This window comes from Ranitomeya imitator, chromosome 4, assembly GCF_032444005.1.
Source record: "Ranitomeya imitator isolate aRanImi1 chromosome 4, aRanImi1.pri, whole genome shotgun sequence".
NCBI lineage: Eukaryota > Metazoa > Chordata > Amphibia > Anura > Dendrobatidae > Ranitomeya > Ranitomeya imitator.
Window position 1 is genome coordinate 242,088,176 of NC_091285.1, and position 21,864 is coordinate 242,110,039.

The window sequence follows — 21,864 nt, forward strand, 5'->3', positions numbered from 1 at the left end:
TGCCCTGATCTCCCCCCCTTATACTTACCGATCCTGGCGGGGTCCGTCAGTCTTCTTCCCCGAGCGCCGCCATGTTCCAAAATGGCGGGCGCATGCGCAGTGCGCCCGCCGAATCTGCCGGCCGGCAGATTCGTTCCAATGTGAATTTTGATCACTGTGATATAATCTATCACAGTGGTCAAAATAAAAAAACAGTAAATGACCCCCCCCATTTGTCCCCCATAGATAGGGACAATAATAAAATAAAGAATTTTTTTTTTTTTCACTAAGGTTGGAGTTAGAACTAGGGTTAGGGTTAGGGTTAGGGGTAGGGTTAGGGGTAGGGTTAGGGTTAGGGTTAGGGGTAGGGTTAGGGGTAGGGGTAGGGGTAGGGTTAGGGGTAGGGTTAGGGGTAGGGGTAGGGGTAGGGTTAGGGGTAGGGTTAGGGTTAGGGTTTCGGTATGTGCACACGTATTCTGGTCCTCTGCGGATTTTTCTGCAGCGGATTTGATAAATCCGCAGTGCTAAACCGCTGCGGATTTATGGCAGATTTACCGCGGTTTTTCTGCGCATTTCACTGCGGTTTTACAACTGCGATTTTCTATTGGAGCAGTTGTAAAACCGCTGTGGAATCCGCAGAAAGAAGTGACATGCTGCAGAATGTAAACCGCTGCGTTTCCGTGCAGTTTTTCCGCAGCATGTGTACAGCGATTTTTGTTTCCCATAGGTTTACATTGAAATGTAAACTCATGGGAAACTGCTGCGGATCCGCAGCGTTTTCCAAAGCGTGTGCACATACCTTTAGAATTAGGCTATGTGCACACGGTGCGGATTTGGCTGCGGATCCGCAGCGGATTGGCCGCTGCGGATCCGCAGCAGTGTTCCATCAGGTTTACAGTACCATGTAAACCTATGGAAAACCAAATCCGCTGTGCCCATGGTGCGGAAAATACCGCACGGAAACGCTGCGTTGTATTTTCCGCAGCATGTCAATTCTTTGTGCGGATTCCGCAGCGTTTTACACCTATTCCTCAATAGGAATCCGCAGGTGAAATCCGCAGGTAAAACGCAGTGCCTTTTACCCGCGGATTTTTCAAAAATGGTGCGGAAAAATCTCACACGAATCCGCAACGTGGGTACATAGCCTTAGGGTTAGGGTTGGGTTGGAATTAGGGTTGTGGTTAGGGTTAGGGGTGTGTTGGGGTTAGGGTTGTGGTTAGGGGTGTGTTGCGGTTAGGGTTGTGGTTAGGGTTACGGCTACAGTTGGGATAAGGGTTAGGGGTGTGTTGGCGTAAGAATTGAGGGGTTTCCACTGTTTAGGCACATCAGGGGGTCTCCAAACGCAACATGGCGCCACCATTGATTCCAGCCAATCTTTTATTCAAAAAGTCAAATGGTGCTCCTTCCCTTCCGAGCCCCGACGTGTGCCCAAACAGTGGTTTACCCCCACATATGGGGTATCAGTGTACTCAGGACAAACTGGGCAACAATTACTGGGGTCCAATTTCTCCTGTTACCCTTGAGAAAATAAAAAATTGCTTGCTAAAACATCATTTTTGAGGAAAGTAAAATGATTTTTTATTTTCACGGCTCTGCGTTGTAAACGTCTGTGAAGCACTTGGGGGTTCAAAGTGCTCACCACATATCTAGATAAGTTCCTTGGGGGGTCTAGTTTCCAAAATGGGGTCACTTGTGGGGGGTTTCTACTGTTTAGGCACACCAGGGGCTCTGCAAACGCAACGTGACGCCCGCAGACCATTCCATCAAAGTCTGCATTTCAAAACGTCACTACTTGACTTCCGAGCCCCGACATGTGCCCAAACAGTGGTTTACCCCCACATATGGGGTATCAGCGTACTCAGGACAAACTGGGCAACAATTACTGGGGTCCAATTTCTCCTGTTACCCTTGAGAAAATAAAAAATTGCTTGCTAAAACATCATTTTTGAGGAAAGTAAAATGATTTTTTATTTTCACGGCTCTGCGTTGTAAACGTCTGTGAAGCACTTGGGGGTTCAAAGTGCTCACCACATATCTAGATAAGTTCCTTGGGGGGTCTAGTTTCCAAAATGGGGTCACTTGTGGGGGGTTTCTACTGTTTAGGCACACCAGGGGCTCTGCAAACGCAACGTGACGCCCGCAGACCATTCCATCAAAGTCTGCATTTCAAAACGTCACTACTTGACTTCCGAGCCCCGACATGTGCCCAAACAGTGGTTTACCCCCACATATGGGGTATCAGCGTACTCAGGACAAACTGGGCAACAATTACTGGGGTCCAATTTCTCCTGTTACCCTTGAGAAAATAAAAAATTGCTTGCTAAAACATCATTTTTGAGGAAAGAAAAATGATTTTTTATTTTCACGGCTCTGCGTTGTAAACGTCTGTGAAGCACTTGGGGGTTCAAAGTGCTCACCACATATCTAGATAAGTTCCTTGGGGGGTCTAGTTTCCAAAATGGGGTCACTTGTGGGGGGTTTCTACTGTTTAGGCACACCAGGGGCTCTGCAAACGCAACGTGACGCCCGCAGACCATTCCATCAAAGTCTGCATTTCAAAAGTCACTACTTCCCTTCTGAGCCCCGACGTGTGCCCAAACAGTGGTTTACCCCCACATATGGGGTATCAGCGTACTCAGGAGAAACTGGACAACAACTTTTGGGGTCCAATTTCTCCTGTAACCCTTGGGAAAATAAAAAATTCTGGGCTAAAAAATTATTTTTGAGGAAAGAAAACGTATTTATTATTTTCACTGCTCTGTGTTATAAACTTCTGTGAAGCACTTGGGGGTTCAAAGTGCTCACCTCACATCTAGATAAGTTCCTTTCGGGGTCTAGTTTCTAAAATGGGGTCACTTGTGGGGGGTTTCTACTGTTTAGCCACATCAGGGGCTCTGCAAACGCAACGTAACGCCCGCAGAGCATTCCATCAAAGTCTGCATTTCAAAATGTCACTACTTGACTTTCGAGCCCCGACATGTGCCCAAACTGTGGTTTACCCCCACATATGGGGTATCAGCGTACTCAGGAGAAACTGTACAACAACTTTTGGGGTCAAATTTCTCCTGTTACCCTTGGGAAAATAATAAATTGCAGGCTAAAAGATCATTTTAGAGAAAACAAAATTTTTATTTTATTTTCATGGCTCTGCGTTATAAACTTCTGTGAAGCACTTGGAAGTTCAAAGTCCTCACCACACATCTAGATTAGTTCCTTTGGGGGTCTAGTTTCCAAAATGGGGTCATATGTGGGGGATCTCCAATGTTTAGGCACACAGGGGCTCTCCAAACGTGACATGGTGTCCGCTAATGATTGGAGCTAATTTTCCATTTAAAAAGCCAATTGGCGTGCCTTCCCTTCCGAGCCCTGCCGTGCGCCCAAACAGTGGTTTACCCCCACATATGGGGTATCAGCGTACTCAGGACAAACTGGACAACAACATTTGCGGTCCAATTTCTCCTATTACCCTTGGCAAAATAGGAAATTCCAGGCTAAAAATCATTTTTGAGGAAAGAAAAATTATTTTTTATTTTCATGGCTCTGCATTATAAACTTCTGTGAAGCACCTGGGGGTTTAAAGTGCTCAATATGCATCTAGATAAGTTCCTTGGGGGGTCTAGTTTCCAAAATGGGGTCACTTGTGGGGGAGCTCCAATGCATAGGCACACAGGGGCTCTCTAAACGCGACATGGTGTCCGCTAACAATTGGAGCTAATTTTCCATTCAAAAAGTCAAATGGCGCGCCTTCCCTTCCGAGCCCTGCCGTGTGCCCAAACAGTGGTTTACCCCCACATATGAGGTATCGGCGTACTCGGGAGAAATTGCCCAACAAATTTTAGGATTCATTTTATCCTATTGCCCATGTGAAAATGAAAAACTGAGGCGAAAAGAATTTTTTTGTGAAAAAAAAAAGTACTTTTTCATTTTTACAGATCAATTTGTGAAGCACCTGAGGGTTTAAAGTGCTCAATATGCATCTAGATAAGTTCCTTGGGGGGTCTAGTTTCCAAAATGGGGTCATTTGTGGGTGAGCTCCAATGTTTAGGCACACGGGGGCTCTCCAAACACGACATGGTGTCCGCTAACGATGGAGATAATTTTTCATTCAAAGAGTCAAATGGCGCTCCTTCCCTTCCGAACCTTACCATGTGCCCAAACAGTGGTTTACCTCCACATGTGAGGTATCGGTGTACTCATGAGAAATTGCCCAAGAAATTTTAGGATCCATTTTATCCTGTTGCCCATGTGAAAATGAAAAAAATTGAGGCTAAAAGAATTTTTTTGTGAAAAAAAAGTACTTTTTCATTTTTACGGATCAATTTGTGAAGCCCCCGGGGGTTCAAAGTTCTCACTATGCATCTAGATAAGTTCCTTGGGGCGTCTAGTTTCCAAAATGGGGTCACGTGTGGGGGAGCTCCAATTTTTAGGCACACGGGGGCTCTCCAAACGTGACATGGTGTCCGCTAAAGAGTGGAGCCAATTTTTCATTCAAAAAGTCAAATGGCGCTCCTTCCCTTCCAAGCCCTGCCGTGCGCCCAAACATTGGTTTACCCCCACATATGAGGTATCAGCGTACTCAGGACAAATTGGACAACAACTTTCGTGGTTCAGTTTCTCCTTGTACCATTGGGAAAATAAAAAAAATGTTGCTAAAAGATAATTTTTGTGACTAAAAAGTTAAATGTTCATTTTTTCCTTCCATGTTGCTTCTGCTGCTGTGAAGCACCTGAAGGGTTAAAAAACTTCTGGAATGTGGGTTTGAGTACCTTGAGGGGTGCATTTTTTAGAATGGTGTCACTTTTGGGTATTTTCATCCATATAGACCCCTCAAACTGACTTCAAATGTGAGGTGGTCCCTAAAAAAAATGGTTTTGTAAATTTCGTTGTAAAAATGAGAAATCGCTGGTCAAATTTTAACTCTTATAACTTCCTAGCAAAAAAAAATGTTGTTTCCAAAATTGTGCTGGTGTAAAGTATACATGTGGGAAATGTTATTTATTAACTATTTTGTGTCACATAACTCTCTGGTTTAACAGAATAAAAATTCAAAATGTGAAAATTGCGAAATTTTCAAAATTTTCGCCAAATTTCCGTTTTTATCACAAATAAACGCAGAATTTATTGACCTAAATTTACCACTAACATGAAGCCCAATATGTCACGAAAAAACAATCTCAGAACCGCTAGGATCCGTTGAAGCGTTCCTGAGTTATTACCTCATAAAGGGACACTGGTCAGAATTGCAAAAAACGGCAAGGTCTTTAAGGTCAAAATAGGCTGGGTCATGAAGGGGTTAATGCGTAACACGTAGTAAAAGCAGCACCAGCAATGGCCCTATTAGAAAAAGCACAAAGTATTGCACCTCCTCAATTCTCACCTTTGTACTAACTCTACAACACAAACTGCTTAGGATTCCATTTTCAAAGCCCTATTATCAGAATAGAAGAACCATCATGGAAAGACTGAATAATACTAAGACGAAAAGAAAAAAAAATAAAAAAAAAACAGATCTATACCTGCCACTATACCAGATGAAAAATTAGAAAAAGTGCAAGATAAATGTGCACTTTAAACCGTGCCATAATGGGTTTGATAACCTCCAAAACAGTAGTATCACCTCCATAAAGAACCCAATTTATAATCTAAATTGACTTATCAACTGGTAAGCTCGAAAATGTGACAATATATAAATAGCGTGCGCTTTTACCCTTCAACTTCCTACAAGTTGTATTACTATTAATGTATGCTACAAGGCACCTCTCAGTCACTGTCAATAGTGACGCTCATTAACCATGTGTCGTTGTGGCGTTTTCACAACATCATCTGCAGAATAGATGGCTCGCTGAGCACAGGGGAAAAATAACCAAACTCTGACAATGTAGAAGGACACAAATTATTTTTAATGTGGAGAGTAATTGGTTAAGGGCATTCGAAATGGATCTAAACAGGGTCATGACAAAATCTATAAGAAGCAGGGCTTAGATTGATATCTAGATGTTGTAGGCCACCTAAAATTTGCGACTTTATACTACCAAAAACATTATGTGATATTTATTTGATTTTTCTCAATAATAACATTTCTATGGACAGAAGATGAAATGTCATCTCAGATGGTGAAAGGAAAGGCTCTACCTTAATGTTCAGAAGCTCCTCAGTCCTTAGCTTGAGAATGTAGTCTTGAAGCTCCACAAGGGCAGATGTTGATTCAGCAATGGCAGTGATTTTTGTGACAATGCCATCATACTGCTGGCAAATTTTTCGATTAAACGTCTCAGATGTCGTAGCAACTTTGTTAATTATGATATTAGTCAGCTGGCGGGTACGATCAATCATCCACTATAGCAAAAAAAAAAAAAAAGTCAGACAGCGCGACATCTAATCATAGATGAATTTTGTTCCGTTCTCATACGTGTCACAGATTCTATCCCTCGTGACCCTCTACACAGCCTTCTACCGTCAAATTTTGATTCAGCGAGCTCCCAGCTCTTCTTTATCCCGGTGTTAGATCTGAGACTCTTGGCTATCAGGAAGACAAGCGTCACCAGCTGTCTCGGAGCAAGGAGGCAATCAGGTGAATAGTACTTATTATCTTTCATTGCTTTCTGAGGAGTGACAAGATTGATTTGGGACCAAGAGCACATCCCTATATCACGAGCAATTACCGAGGCCTTAGGTTTCCTCCTTTGTACATATGTAAAACTGCTTCAATTGCATCTCCTTCCCTCACCTATGCTATAAATATAACATTCCAAAAAATGCTCCATGCATTACATATACAGGAGAGCTTTGTTTAAAGATCATCTCGGAATCAAGGGACCAAAATCTGTGCAATTTAATCTTGCCAGCACTCGAGAGGCATCTTTTTTTCCAGTACATTAGTCTTAATTAGGCCCAGAGAAGCCATTAGTGGTGTCGAAGCCTTCTCTAGGTGTATGGGAAGTGACATTTTTTTTTTAAGTAGTATTTTTACACGTTAAAATGATTTAACAATGTCATTCTAAAAATAATGCAAGTGTTTACAATGGCAGCAATATACTAAGCCGTTATTACATTATTCTGTAAAATAGTCAGCACTGCAGCTCTACCTGCCATCCGAACTCCCACATACACTAATTGTAATATACCTATCATTCTGTGCCTGCCAATGGATGCCAGAACTCAGGGAAACAGTGGTTTTGTTTCCAGTTTACAGCTTTACGTGACATCTTAATAGGAATACCGAAATTGAAAATGGTAAATAAAATGAAATTGAAAACCGAATTGTTTCAGTTATGAGGTTGTCTGTGACATAAAACCCATAAAAGAATATGATAAAATAGATCTCGGAGACCAGTGAATCATTGTCTAGAAAACCCTTTTACCATTATCTACTTTTCGATTGTTTAGTGCCATAGGGGCAGCTCACGCTTAGTCTCCTGCTGAAGCGCCGCTTACCGTCATTTGCTACTTTGTGGCAGCCATGAGTTTGCTCTGTATCAGTAGATGGTATTAAATATCAAAGCCTCCTATATGCCTCACATTTACTAAAGCTCATCTGATAGTGATGTAAATATTCTGATATTAAAAATGCACTGTTGCTAAATCCAGTGACATTTGTACAAGCGGAATACATTCATTTTAATATAAGATGGGTGTTGATTTTACACACAAGTTTTCTTCTTTTTAAATCTACCTTCACATATCAAGGATCACCTATGCAATCCAAGAGTGCAGTATAGTAAAGAATTTCAATTCTTTTACACCGGTCAATTAGACCCCTAGCAAAACCCAGTCTGCCATTTATGTGAATCAACCTTTATCCATGTGTTCTTTAAGAAAATATAGGTAAAAAGAGTGGACTAGCCCACTTAAAGCGAATATTTCATCAGGCTTTTTTCTGCCACATCTGGAACCAATATAATGTAGGGCTAGAGACCATGATTCTAATGATGTCTCACTTATTGGGCTGCTGGCTAAATTACTGTTCTATCTGCTAAACATCTACCAGTTACCTGAATGATGAGCTCTATATAACCCCACCCACACCACTGATTGGCAGATTTCTGTGTACACTGTGCATAGGCAGAAAGCTGAAAATTAGTAGGTGGAGCAAGTTATATAGGGCTCATGGCTATGGAGGACTACATGGCAACAGGTTTACTAATCCTCTAGTGATAATCTTCTGCTGGTGATATTATCAATTCTACAGCAAACGGCTCAGTAAATGACAAATCTCTGGAATCAGGGTCTCTGCATTATGCTGTTCATAGATTGATTGCAAAAACCTGATGACAGATTCCCTTTGGAGAAGTCATCAATGTCTGATCAGTTGGGGTGCAATACTCGACAGCTGTTCTCTGTGGTTGAAACTGCTCAGATATGGAGCCTCATGGGACAGCTCCAACTGTGGTATAGTGGCACCTCCGTACTCTATTCAAATCAATAAAGGGTAAATTTGCTGTACCCAGCCAGAGCCACTAATCTGTTGATGGAGATGTGCTTTGTGGTTCCAATAACTTGGCAGCTCCATCTGACACTGAGAACCGCTGATCAACGGGAGTGCCAGGCGTCCCACCCTTTAGCGATAAGAAATTGATGACCTATCCTATGTCAAAGTCATGGTTAAGCTCTTTAAGAAACACAAGAGAAAGCTGTAGTAAAGACGTTCTTGTTGCTATCAAAAATGCTAAATGAGTCTCAGTGATCAGCTCATTTTTGGATGAACTGTTATTTTGTAATTTTGTAATTATATTTTTTTTAAAATCTGGTTAGAACTCTTTAGCATAAGAGCCATCAGCAGATAACGTGATTCTAGAAAACAAAGCTTGATGTTGATTTTTCACAATTGGTAAATCAATCAAACTGTTTTCTCCCCCCAAGTAACCCCTACTTTTACCTTAGATATCAAATCATCTTTGGGAAAATAATTGTCAATCGACACTATTTTCTTGGTGACAGTTTTTTTCTTCGCCTGTTCCTTTTCTCAAAACTGACTTATCTTGAACTACATGTATTCATTTAGGGGTACCGTATATATGCGAGTATAAGCCGACCCGAGTATAAGCCGACCCCCCTAATTTTGCCACAAAAAACTGGGAAAACGTAATGATTCGAGTATAAGCCTAGGGTGGGAAACGCAGCAACTACCGGTAAATGTCAAAAGTAAAAATAGATACCATTAAAAGTAAAATTAATTGAGACATCAGTAGGTTAAGTAGTTTTGAATATCCATATTGAATCAGGAGCCCCATATAATGCTCCATAAAGTTTATGACGGCCCCATAAGATGCTCCATATTAAAATATGCCCAATATAATCCTGCATAAAGGTTAATAATGGCCCCATAAGATGCTCCATAGACACATGTGCCCAATATAATGCTGCACAAATGTTGATTATGGCCCCATAAGATGCTCCATAAAGATTTTTGCCCCATATAGTGCTGCACAAATGTTATGGCCCCATAAGATGCTCCATACAGAAATTGTCCCATATAGTGCTGCACAAACTTTGATTGTGGCCCCATAAGATGCTCCATACAGACATTTGCCCCATATAGTGCTGCACAAACATTGATTATGGCCCCATACATACACTTGCCAAATATAATGCCGCACAAACGTTGATTAAGCCCCATGATGCTGCATACAGACACTTACCCCATTTGATGTTGCTGCGATAAAAAAATCACATACTCACCTCTCGGTCGCTCAGGCCCCCGGCACTTCCAATATTCACCTGACTTCGCTCAGGCGCCGCTCCATCTTCAGCGTCTTCTGCACTGACGTTCAGGCAGAGCGCGTGCACTATCCACGTCACCATGCCCTCTGACCTGAGCGGCACTGCAGAAGACGCTGAAGACGGAGTGGCACCCGGAACGAGGAAAGGTGACTATCGCACAGCGCTGTACTCCCCCTCCCCGTTATACTCAACTGCTCCTGGCACAGTGCAGTCCCTGTTTTTCCGGCGCCGCAGCTTATTCCTGTACTGAGCGGTCACTGCTACCGCTCATTACAGTAATGAATATGTGGCTCCACCCGTATGGGAGGTGGACCCGCATATTCATTACTGTAATGAGCGGTACCATGTGACCGCTCAGTACAGCAAGAAGCTGGGGTGTGGGGAGCAAGGGACCTGCAGGGACCGCGCCAGGAGTAGGTGAGTATAATTAGACAGCCCCCGCTCCCCCTCCCCTGCCGGCCCCTGGGTATGATTCGAGTATAAGCCGAGAGGGGGACTTTCAGCCCCAAAAAATAGGCTGAAAATCGCGGCTTATGCTCGAGTATATACATTTCTGGTTATAATGTTTGCATTACAATGTCATTAAATAATTTGATCTGTTTTACATTTACAGCATTTATGTATCACAGTACATAACTGACTGTAGAATAGAGTTGCCTGTGAATCCATCAGTGAGCTTGTACTGACACCAGAGTTTGTAACTCTTGTCTCTATTCTCCTGAGTGCTTCTAAGCTCATATATGACTACATCAAAGTCCAGCTGGCATTGCTTAATAGCCCACTTCATATTTCTCGACAAATGTAACATTTTTGGGAAGTATCACACATGCTGTAATGTAAATTCTAATGCAATACCCAAATTTGGGTCTTCCAATCTTACTAAATTTTCCACCATTGCATTATCTGGTTAAATTAATTTTAAACAACACAAGGAAAATAAAATTGCATCAGATTACCTGATTAATTTCAGAGCAATCCACCAGCAACATCTTCATGGGCACATATACCGGCAATAAAGCAACATCTGATGCCAGTTTTTTCATATTGTCTAGTTCTCGGGCAAAGACCTTAAGCCCAACATCTTTCTGTACTAATTTTTTTAGACGCTGTTCGGTAAGAGGTGAGAGCAGATGTAGAAAAGGCTTGTATACCAGACTGTATCTAAAGGATACAAATAAAACTCATTTGATAAGTAATTAATGGGGCACTGAATAGAAATGGGTAAAATGCTAAGTCTTAATACAACAACATTACTAACATCTGGCAACTACATATAAATGTAGGACATTTTTATAATTCAATAATAGCGCGGTCACACAATGAATGTCAGAGGAAGCAGTGCTCTTTATATGGCATAATCCTTTATGTCAAGCTAGCAATACATTAGCCTACATAGCTACATAACCAGGCATGAACATGTATTATGTCTAAACAAACTGGATTATATAATAGAAATAGGATGTGTTTCTCATGTTATTAAAATAATATATACTGTTCTCCCAGTCAACTGTATAATGGATCTTAGTGCTTTTTCTACTCACACTCCTACACTTTGGGCACCATGGAACAAAACTGCCCTAGAGAAATATTCCAGTTCTTCATAGAATGTCAAAAAGGAATGAGCTGAAAAATGTTGGTTTTGTTGCAAAAGGCAATGAGAACTCTATTGAAGGCAGTTTCCAAACAAGATTATAGCATTGAAACCATTGGTGTAACTACCAGGATAGCAATGAATTGCTGTCAAACTAATGAATCGTGACAGATGCCAATAGGGTCCATTGAGCTCAGCTCTAAATTGTCATATGACAAATCAGGCACTACATTATACCTTTTGGATGACAGGTATATGTGATATAGGTATAGTACTAGCAGAGAGTAAAATATTTAATCATTAGGAGTATTTGGTTCTCTTTGAGGGATCCATTTTAAATTAGAAAAATTAGTTGATATATTATTGTGTAGATAGGACTGTAGGTTGGCATAACAGCTGTAGATAAGTACAGAAATGGTCATCACACTTAATAGCAGTGCTGGTTTTATTGTCCCTCCTCCCATAGGATGCAAGGTCAGCATTTGTAGGCAGAAGAAAAAGATTGAATCTCCAACTACATTAGTTGCTATACTCCTCAAGCCATAAAGCAATAAAGTTTTCTGCCACATAAGCTGTCATTGGCAAAGAATCACATCTAAGGCGAGACTGGTCACAAAAACATATTACAAATTGCCAATGCAGGCCGAAAATATTTTTTTCATAGTTTAGGGTGAGTTAGATTATGATTTTAAAGGGATAAAAAAGACAAAAAAAAGTTGAATGTGTAAATAACATTTTTCACTTTATCTTTAGAATCCTTCTTAGTCCTTTACTGCTGATGTTTGAGGGTTGGAATGACCCATGAGGTCATCAGATTGTGATGTCATTCCGGTTTTCACCAATCTGCTTACATGGAATGTAAACTATAGAAGAAAGCAGGAAGGGATCAACCAGTGAAAAGTTCTAAAAAGCGTGTTTAGATTTTTATTTTTCATAACAAGAACTTAGAAAAGGGTACAATTAATTTAGTCCTGAAGAAAATGTACATACTTTGGTAAATATTCACTTACAGGAATATTATTATTATTGTTTTTCTTTTTATTGTTATTTAACTTTTTTTTATTTTACAACAGATAAACTCATACATTGCATTTTGCAAATTTAAGGGTGACACAGGCACACATTTGGTGCTATAAATCTTTTCAAATGCATTGAAAATTGGATTTCTAGGGTAGTCGTCTCAAAGATGTCAATATCTATAAAAAAAAATCAGATTAGTTTTTAGAAGGTTGTCTTCCTAAAGAACTGGTCATATGGAAATGTTTTACTTTATATTATTATTATTATTATTATTATTATTAGCAGTAATAATAATACAACATTAACAAATTAAGTAAAATATTGGACTGTGCATTTCTAATATGAGTAAAATATCACAGTGCCACAGTCTTCGTTTTATTTTTTTGTAATGAGATCTTAATTGTCATAGATTTCGTTTTATATTTTGCAAATATTAACCTTCCAGTGTCAAGAGCTATCAACTCTATTGATTTTTTATCTTCCCTCCATTGACATTAAGCTTCTATGTTGTGTTGCAGCTAAGAAATCACAGCCTGCACTTCAGAATAAACCAACATAAGATAGAGATTTCACGATAAAATGACAATTTTAAGTTATCAGTTGCCTCAGAGCTTAAAAAACTTAAATCGTAATTTTGTAACAATCTGATTAATCAATCTTATCTTGGCCAAAGATAATGCTGGTCAAAGTAAAAGCACTCGAGGCCTGGATCAAGAATTCAGTCTCCTTGGTATAATTCACAGTGTTTGACTTTGGGAATAGAATGCAATTGTTCTCCTGCCAGTAGTATTTATGAATACACGTATGTTATAGGCTTACATCGCTTAACGCGCAGTCCAGTGTTCAACGGGGTTTAATATTGTATTTCCATTCTATTATCTGCATAGGTTTACTGTCCAGTCGTTGACTGTCAAGCAGGAGAACAAAGCAATATTGATAGATTTTGCTGTAAAGGAGCAATAGTTGGGGTTGGCGAGATCATGCATTAAGATGAAAGATGAAACAGATGCAATGCACAGCCAAGATCAAAGCATCCCATCAATTCAATCTGAGAGTCAAAATCCAGCTGAGCATCAGGAGCCCTGTCTGCATAATAAGGAAGGTTGACTAAAACATAAGGTTTAAACAGATGAGCTGTCTCTTGTGGATGCATGGCTGGGAGGCCCTGCTGAGCCACTTGTAAAGGCACTTTGGGATCATACACCTGCTACTCAATAGTGAGTTTTACAGGAAGTTTGCCTGGAGAATAAATTCTGCAAATAGACTAAATAGCTTGGTTAAGAACGGGATTCCCAAAAGTCTACTGTTTATTTAGATTTAACATTGTAGTTCACTATACCAAACCAGATCCAATGATGGAAAACAAATTATTAATAATAAAAATAATAATAATAAAAAATATATTTCGAGTTTATTAGCTAGTAACATTCATTATTGAATACTTTTATTGAATTATCATATGCATCAATATGTCTAATTTTAACAAACTGTATCGTTCCTAAATATCTGAAATGTTGGCTGTAAATAAAAATATTGAAAGAAACCCATCCATTTTTTCTACATGAAAAAAAAACATTCGGAAACTAGAAAACAGCATAGGTAGATTTGGAATTCATAAACTACCAAGCCTGAGTACAGGAAGCTTAGGAACATTTCATTTTGAAACCTCTGCTTCACATTCAGGGGAAGCTCGCAAACGGTACTAACCTGCTTGGACCATGCATGTTGTTTTCAATCACAGCCTTTATTCTCGCCTTGGCTGACAGGACAATCTCTTCATGGATTTGTACTGAGCTGATGTATTTGATTTTCAGATTATCTACAGCCTGCAGATACAAGTACCTCCATTGTTTATTTTTGGAAGCAGTAATGAGAAGGCATTAGCTTGCTCACCAGAGACAGATTTAAGAATTATTCACCTGTTTGTATGAATTTTATCGTATTTCGGATAGCAGTGTAACATATGTTCCAAATGAATAATTATACAAAATGTTGGTAGCATTTCAGTGGTTTTATTGTTGTATGTGTAGCCATTAAAACATTGTAAGATTTGGTTCAAGGAAATTAAATGCAAAGCTAAACATGGTAGGCAGCTGAATTTATGACCAATTTTGCAATGATTTTGAGTGATAAAATGTGTCTATTCTCATAATTTGTAAATCTAGTACCAGTTATTTTTTATATGTCTTATAAATTGTTAAAAATTGTTGCCAAACATAGTTAAATGTGTTTTTAATCTTGTCATACAGTGGGAGAAATAAGTATTTGATCCCTTGCCAAATGTGTAAGTTTGCCCACTGACAAAGACATGAACATTCTATAATTTAAAGGGTAGGTTAAGTTTAACATTGAGAGCTAGAATATCAAAAATAACATTCATAAAATCACATTGCATAAATTATATAAATTTATTTGCATTTTGCAGTGAGAAATAAGTATTTGATCCCTCAGGAAAACAAGACTTAATACTTGTTGGCAAAACGCTTATTGGCAAGCAAAGCAGTAAGACTTTTTTGTAGTTGAGGATGAGGTATGCGCAGAAGTCAAGAGGAATTTTGGTCCACTCCACTTTGCAGATGATCTCTAAATCATTAAGATTTTGAGGCTGTCGCTTGGCAACTCGGATCTTCAACTCCCTCCATTAGTTTTCTATGGGATTAAGGTTTGGAGACTGGCTAGGCCACTCCATGACCTTAATGTGCTTCTATTTCAGCCACTCCTTTGTTGCTTGGCTATATGTTTTGAGTCACTGTCTTGCTGGAAGAGCCAGCCATGACTCATTTTTAATGTCCTGACAGAGGGAAGGAGGTTGTCCCTCAGGATTGTACAGTACACGGCTCCTTCCATTCCTTCATTGATGTGGTGAAGTAGTCCTGTGCCCTTAGCAGAGAATCACCCCCAAAACATAATGTTTCCACCTCCATGCTTGACAGTGGGAATGGTGTTCATTGGGTCATAGACAGCATTTCTCTTCCTCCAAACATGGCGAAGTTAAGTTAATGACAAAGACCTAATATTTGTATCATCAGACCACAGCATCTTCCCAAATCACTCACAGAATCATCCAGCTGTTCATTAGCAAACTTCAGATGGCCCTGCAAATGTGCCTTCTTGAACAGGGGGACCTTGCGGACACTGCAGGATTTAAAACCTTTACGGCATAATGTGCTACTAATGGTTTTCCTGGTGACTGTGTTCCCAGCTTCCTTGATATCATTAACAAGTTCCCCCTGTGTAGTTTTAGGCTGATCTCTCACCTTCCACATGATCAAGGATACCCCACGAGGTGAGATTTTGCATGGTGACACAGATCGATGTCAATCAACAGTCATGTTGTATTTCTTCCATTTTCTTACTATTGCACCAATAGTTGTCTCATTCTCACCCAGCATCTTACTTATAAAGGTGACTATGTAAGACAGCTGTCTTTAATGCAGGTAACGAGTTGATTAGGAGCGTCTAACTGGTCTCTAGGAGCCACAACTCTTAATGGTTGGTAGGGGATCAAATACTTATTTCTCACTGCAAAATCCAAATGCATTTATATAATTTATACAATTTGATTTTCTGGATCTTATGGTTGATATTCCATTTCTCAATGTTAAAATAAACATTAAAATTATAGATTGTTTACGTCTTTGTCAGTGGGCAAAATGGAAATAAATTCATATAATTTATACATTGTGATTTTCTGGATTTTATGTTTGATATTCTATCTCTCAATGTCCAAATTAACCTACCCTTAAAATCATAGACTGCTCATGTCTTTGTCAGTGGGCAAACTTACAAAATCAGCAAGGGATCAAATACTTATTTCTCCCACTGTGTGTATCAGATACCTGTTGATGTCTGATATTTGCAATAATATGTTGATTCCATTCTTTCTCAATTGGGTGTAATTCAAATACATGCAAAATATTATTCCCAAAAAGTAGCTAAGTGCTAGTTAAAATATGAAAGTAGTTGATGTGGGTATGTGGGTAATACCCTCTTGGTTAGAGAGCTGACCAGTTACATTGCATGCAAAAGATAATGCCTGTAAGGCTATGTGCACACAGAGTTATTTTTAGGCATACAAAAACTATGAGCTTTCTAAAGGAAATCTATTCTTTATGAAGTTTTTGGAGGAATTTTTTTCTTGAATCATATTTGTAGTCTTTTGAATGGACATTGGCCAGTTCAGAGTGGTTTCCATAAGAAGCTGCTTTAAAGAAGTGGCATGAACTTTCTTTTCTCCAATCAGGCATTTTTTTCAAACCCCGGAGAAGAAGGAAAAACACCCAAAAGATTGAACATACAGGCATAAAAAAATGTTAATAGAGAAATTAATAGGAAGAGTCTTTCAAGACTTTTCTCAGCAACTTTTCAGACATTTCTTTGAGCAATCCCACTAAAAAAAACTAAAAAAAAAACGCTGTGTGCACAAAGTCTAAGTGATCCCCTAATTGTGTAAATAATTTTTATAGCACCTGTTCAGTAGTGCTGATTGGTAGTTGGGCCCTCAAATCCCAGTAAATCTCTGCTCATTCTGAAGTATTAGCTGATCACTTCTGCCCTTTGGTTTACATAATTAGTAGGGTCTCATGATCAGGGAACAAGTTTTACAACATATCAATACAATTTTTGAACTTTTAATTGAAATTAATTCATGATTATTTTACATGCTATCCATAAAGAGGAAATTTAAGTGGAGAACATGGCGCTTATTTGGTGGATACTTCACTGCCCTCGAAATGTTTGGCTGGATGTACCTTTTATAATCTCAACTTTTTAAAGATTAATATGTATACCGTAGAAAGCCTTTTTTGCACATACACGAAATACTGTGCTATATCATTCTATATAATGTTCTATTTTCTTCTCTGTTTTAAAAATCATACAAAATTTTAAAACAGCAGAACTACAATTTAGTCAGTAAGTTTTATTATGTTTTATTTTTTCCATTCCAATTATTGTTCTTTTAAACAAATTGACCAATTTTAAACCAGACTAATTTTTTTTATATTACAGAGAGATATAATTCTTTACAGCTTTCACTTTCCAATAAGAATTATCAATCCATTGTTTCTGTGAGCAGCTCATAGTGTGTAACATGAATAAAGTACTTATTACACAACAGAGATAAGTGTTTATTATTATGTATGCCTTACCTTATGACTATTGTATTTGATTATATGCTACCCTTAATAATCAAACCCAATTTAAGCATCACTGCTGTGAAATCAAGCTGGTCTAAGAAATCTAGCCTTCCTGTAGATTAAGCCAAATAACAGTAATCGTAAAAATAATAAGCTACCTATTTCACGAAGATAATCAATATTGAAACTGTCTAATTAAACAGCAAGTCAGCCCAGTATTATTATATTTTCTCACTAAATATTCAAGGCAAAGATATTACAATTTTAAATAAATAAGGCCTCTGATTTGAAACCTTATTAACGCAAGAGCCCCCCAAAACATATGTAGAACAAACCCCTTGTTTTTGTGATTGGAAATATGGTGACATGTAAATACAATTCCAAATGCTTCAAAATGTTGTTCCATAATTTCATTGGAAATTTTTTTTTAATGGCAACATGCTGTGTCTTTATTGGCTATTCTCACAACTCACCTTGAAGGCACTAATCTATAGAAGCTACATTTTCTACATCTTGTACTGATGGTAAAACCATTATGCAAGTGCAGTTAATGTGGACCAATAATTTTAGTCTGTAACTATGTTATATATGAAGATATCTAATGTACAGTTTGCTACATTAAAGAAATGTGATTTATAGCACTTCACCCTCTATCATAAAGTGTGAAGTAAATTCCTTAGTTTTGGAATTTGGGAAAGCTATTAACAGCCTTTTATTTAAGCTCCATTAGTTAATATCAATTATGATTGCAGTTAGTATGACTCAATGCTGTTCATTACTTTAATAAAACAAATAATTCTCATATTTTAGTTAACAATCTGATAATATAGACTGTTAATTTAAAAAAAAGTTCAAATGTTATGGATGTACAGTATTCAATTTGAAGAGGACCTGACACTTGTTAAAAAATTTTACAAAATGCATTATAAAAAACCGTGAGCTCTCCTGATTCTGATTTTTTTTCATTTTGGGGTGTGTCGCTCAATTGCAGAGATATTCACATATGTTGCTTTTGGAGTACTACATGTGAAATCTCGATTTTCAGACCGATTGTTAATTTTCAGAGTCTTGTCTGAGAACAATAAAGAAAATTTAAGTACACACTATCATGAAGTATTTGCAGAGATTCTAGTTGACCAGACTGTTGATCCTCTATTCGCCAATAGTATGCAATCACCGCGCTCTCCAAAAATGTGTAGCTGGAGGCAGACGCAGGCAGAATCTTCCTTTGCATTCACTGCATTAGGGCATTAGGTGACACTATAAGAAAGACCCAGGAGGGTCAAAACATTGTATGTCACTTCTACTTTTAGTTTGGCAAATTGCTCTCTGCTTGACAAATAAACTAATTTCTTCACCATTATCAACTTTTCGGCAGATTGCATGCTATTCTATGATGGCATGCACTTTCACCTCTTCCTCCTAGAGGCTGCCAATCACAATTTGATCAGCTGCCAAGCTGTGATTGGTAGCTTATGGGATGGATTGATTAAAGTGCATGCCCCGTGGAACACTGAAGAAATGCCCAGTTGAGCCAAAAGAAGAGATTTAAAATATTGCTCCAAAAACAACAAATGTGAATATCTCAGCCATTGAGCGACAAGGTGCAAAACAGAAAAAAAATCAAAAATCAGGGAAGCTGAGGGATTTTTATAACAAATTTAACAAGTGATAGGACAAATAATTTTTATAAATGTTATAGTTATACAATTGTCAATATAAATACAAGTGTAATATTTTTCCACTATACAAAATCAACAAATTGGTCCATCTTTAACTGCCTACAAGAGAACTGGCTTTGTTGTCCCCAATTACCTGTCACCATTCAGCTTTTTTTCTCAAATGCAATTTAAAAATTGAATTGAGCTTTGACTGGTCTTTTGGGAAACAAATCCAGTTTTGCTGAGCCATTTTAGCTGTTATATCTTTCTTTTAATTTTCTTTGTATTGCATGCTTTTATTGATAAGGTGTAAAGTGCAAAAGCAAAATTTGAATAAAAGTTATTATTTTTACTACAATTACCTTAAAATTGCCATTGTTGTTGTGCTGACATATTTTCTATGCTACCTAGACAATAATGAGATTTTGCTAGGGTTGCGAGGACTATGTCTCTCTTGCTTTCTCTTTTCATTTTGGCTAATTGATTGAGAAAGATAAATACAATGGATTTGTAACAAATTACCTGAAAAAGAAAATTCTCAATCCTTGGCATCTGCTGGACACTGATAACTAAACTTTCCACTGCATTGTCAAAGCCACAGACAATCTCTTGAACAGATGGATTAAAGCTGACATCCAATTCTTTTAAGAATGGTGCCTGCAGGAGAAAAACACTATTGTTAGTCTTTATTTTACAAAGGAACAATAGCTATTTAAATAAGTAATGTTCATACATTTGTTAGTTTTGTTCAGGGAAGACATTTCATTTGCCTTAGAAATAGATATCGGAAAGTATAATTTTACAATGGAGAGAAAAGTTTGATTAATTCAACATTAACTGAAAAAAAGTATGTAATATATTTTGATATCCACAATGCATTTTGTAGCCTGATCTGATCAGTTAGTGTTAAAGTTTCATTTGAAACATGCATTTTTTATAGTGAGAATAGTTAAATTTTAAAATCTAATACCTAAACAAAACATTAATGGAAAAAGCAACATTCATCTCTTGACTAATGACTTTACGGTTTGGTGAATTTTCATTGGAGAATAATTTGCAAGGAGAATACATAGTAACATAGTTATTAAGGTTGAAGGAAGACTTTAAGTCCATCTTGTTCAACCCATAGCCTAACCTAACATGCCCTAACATGTTGATCCAGAGGAAGGCAAAAAAAAACATGTGGCAAAGAGTAAGCTCCACATTGGGGAGAAAAAATCCTTCCGCTACTCCACATACGGCAATCAGACTAGGTCCCTGGATCAACACCCTATCAAGGAATCTACTATATATAACCTGTAACATTATACTTTTCAAGAAAGGCATCCAGTCCCCTCTTAAATGTATTGCAGAACCCCCAATCCTCTAATAACCTTGGTCGCTCTTCTCTGCACCCGCTCTAGTTCAGCTATGTCTTTCTTATACACCATAGACCAGAACTGTACACAGTATTCTAAGTGTGGTTGAACTAGTGACTTTTATAGAGGTAAAATGATGTTCTCCTCATGAGCATCCATGCCTCTTTTAATGCATCACATTATTTTAATTGCCTTTGTAGCAGCTGCCTGACACTGGCCACTAAATGTGAGTTTGTCATCCACCCATACTCCCAGATCTTTTTCATTGACGGTTTTGCCCAGAGTTTTAGAAATAAGCACATAGTTATACATCTTTTTACTTCTACACAAGTGCATGACCTTACATTTATCCCCATTAAAGCTCATTTGCCATTTATCAGCCCAAGCTTCTAGTTTACATAAATCATCCTGTAGTATAAAATTGTCCTCTTCTGTATTGATTACCCTGCAGAGTTTAGTGTCATCTGCAAATATTGAAATTCTACTCTGTATGCCCCCTACAAGGTCATTAATAAATATGTTAAAAGAAGAGGGCCCAATACTGACCCCTGTGGTAACCCACTGCTAACCGCAACCCAGTCCGAGTGTGCTCCATTAATAACTACTCTTTGTTTTCTATCCCTGAGCCAGCTCTTACCCCACTTACAAATATTTTCCCTATCCCCTTTATTCTCATTTTATGTATCAACCTTTTGTGTGGCACCATATCAAAAGCTTTTCAAAAGTCCATATACACTACGTCCACTGGGTTCCATTGGTCCAGTCGAGAACTTACCTCTTCATAGAAATTTATCAGATTAGTCTGACAGGAACGGTCTCTAGTAAATATTATGTTAATATTGGGTCATGAGTAGGGTTGAGCGAAACGGGTCGGCCAGATTCAGAAGTCGCCGACTTTTGGCAAAGTCGGGTTTCATGAAACCCGACCCCTGTGTGGGGTCAGCCATGAGGTCGGCGATCTTCTGATCTGGAATCGGAATTCCGATACTGAGTTCCGATATGTTTAAGATATCGGGAATCGGTATCGGAATTCATATTTAAGTGTAAAATAAAGAATAAAAATAAAAAAATATTGATATACTCACCCTCGGATGCGCCCTGGTTCTCACCGGCAGCCTTCCTTACTAAGAATGAGTGCCTGAAGGGCCTTCAATGACGTCGCGGCTTGTGATTGGTCGCGTGAGCGGTCACATGGGCGTCACGCGACCAATCACAAGCTGCGATGTCATCTAAGGTCCTTCAGGCGCTAATTCTTAGGAAGGGTAAGTATATCAATATTTTTTATTTTGATTCTTTATTTTACACTTAAATATGGATCCCAGGGCCTGAAGGAGAGTTTCCTCTCCTTCATACCCTGGGAACCATTAGAAACCCAATGCACTGCATTGGGTTTCGTG

At 38.6% G+C, this 21,864-nt stretch overlaps 1 protein-coding gene across 1 annotated transcript in view; it reads right to left on the minus strand.

Annotated features, from left to right (window-relative positions):
- The window catches only part of LOC138674484 (dynein axonemal heavy chain 3-like), a 3,367,401-nt gene that overhangs the window by 2,703,023 nt on the left and 642,514 nt on the right, over positions 1–21,864 (minus strand). The window contains 4 exon segments of the mRNA XM_069762320.1: positions 6,112–6,315; positions 10,656–10,860; positions 14,018–14,136; positions 19,632–19,766. Of these exon segments, the coding sequence (XP_069618421.1) occupies positions 6,112–6,315; positions 10,656–10,860; positions 14,018–14,136; positions 19,632–19,766 (663 nt within the window).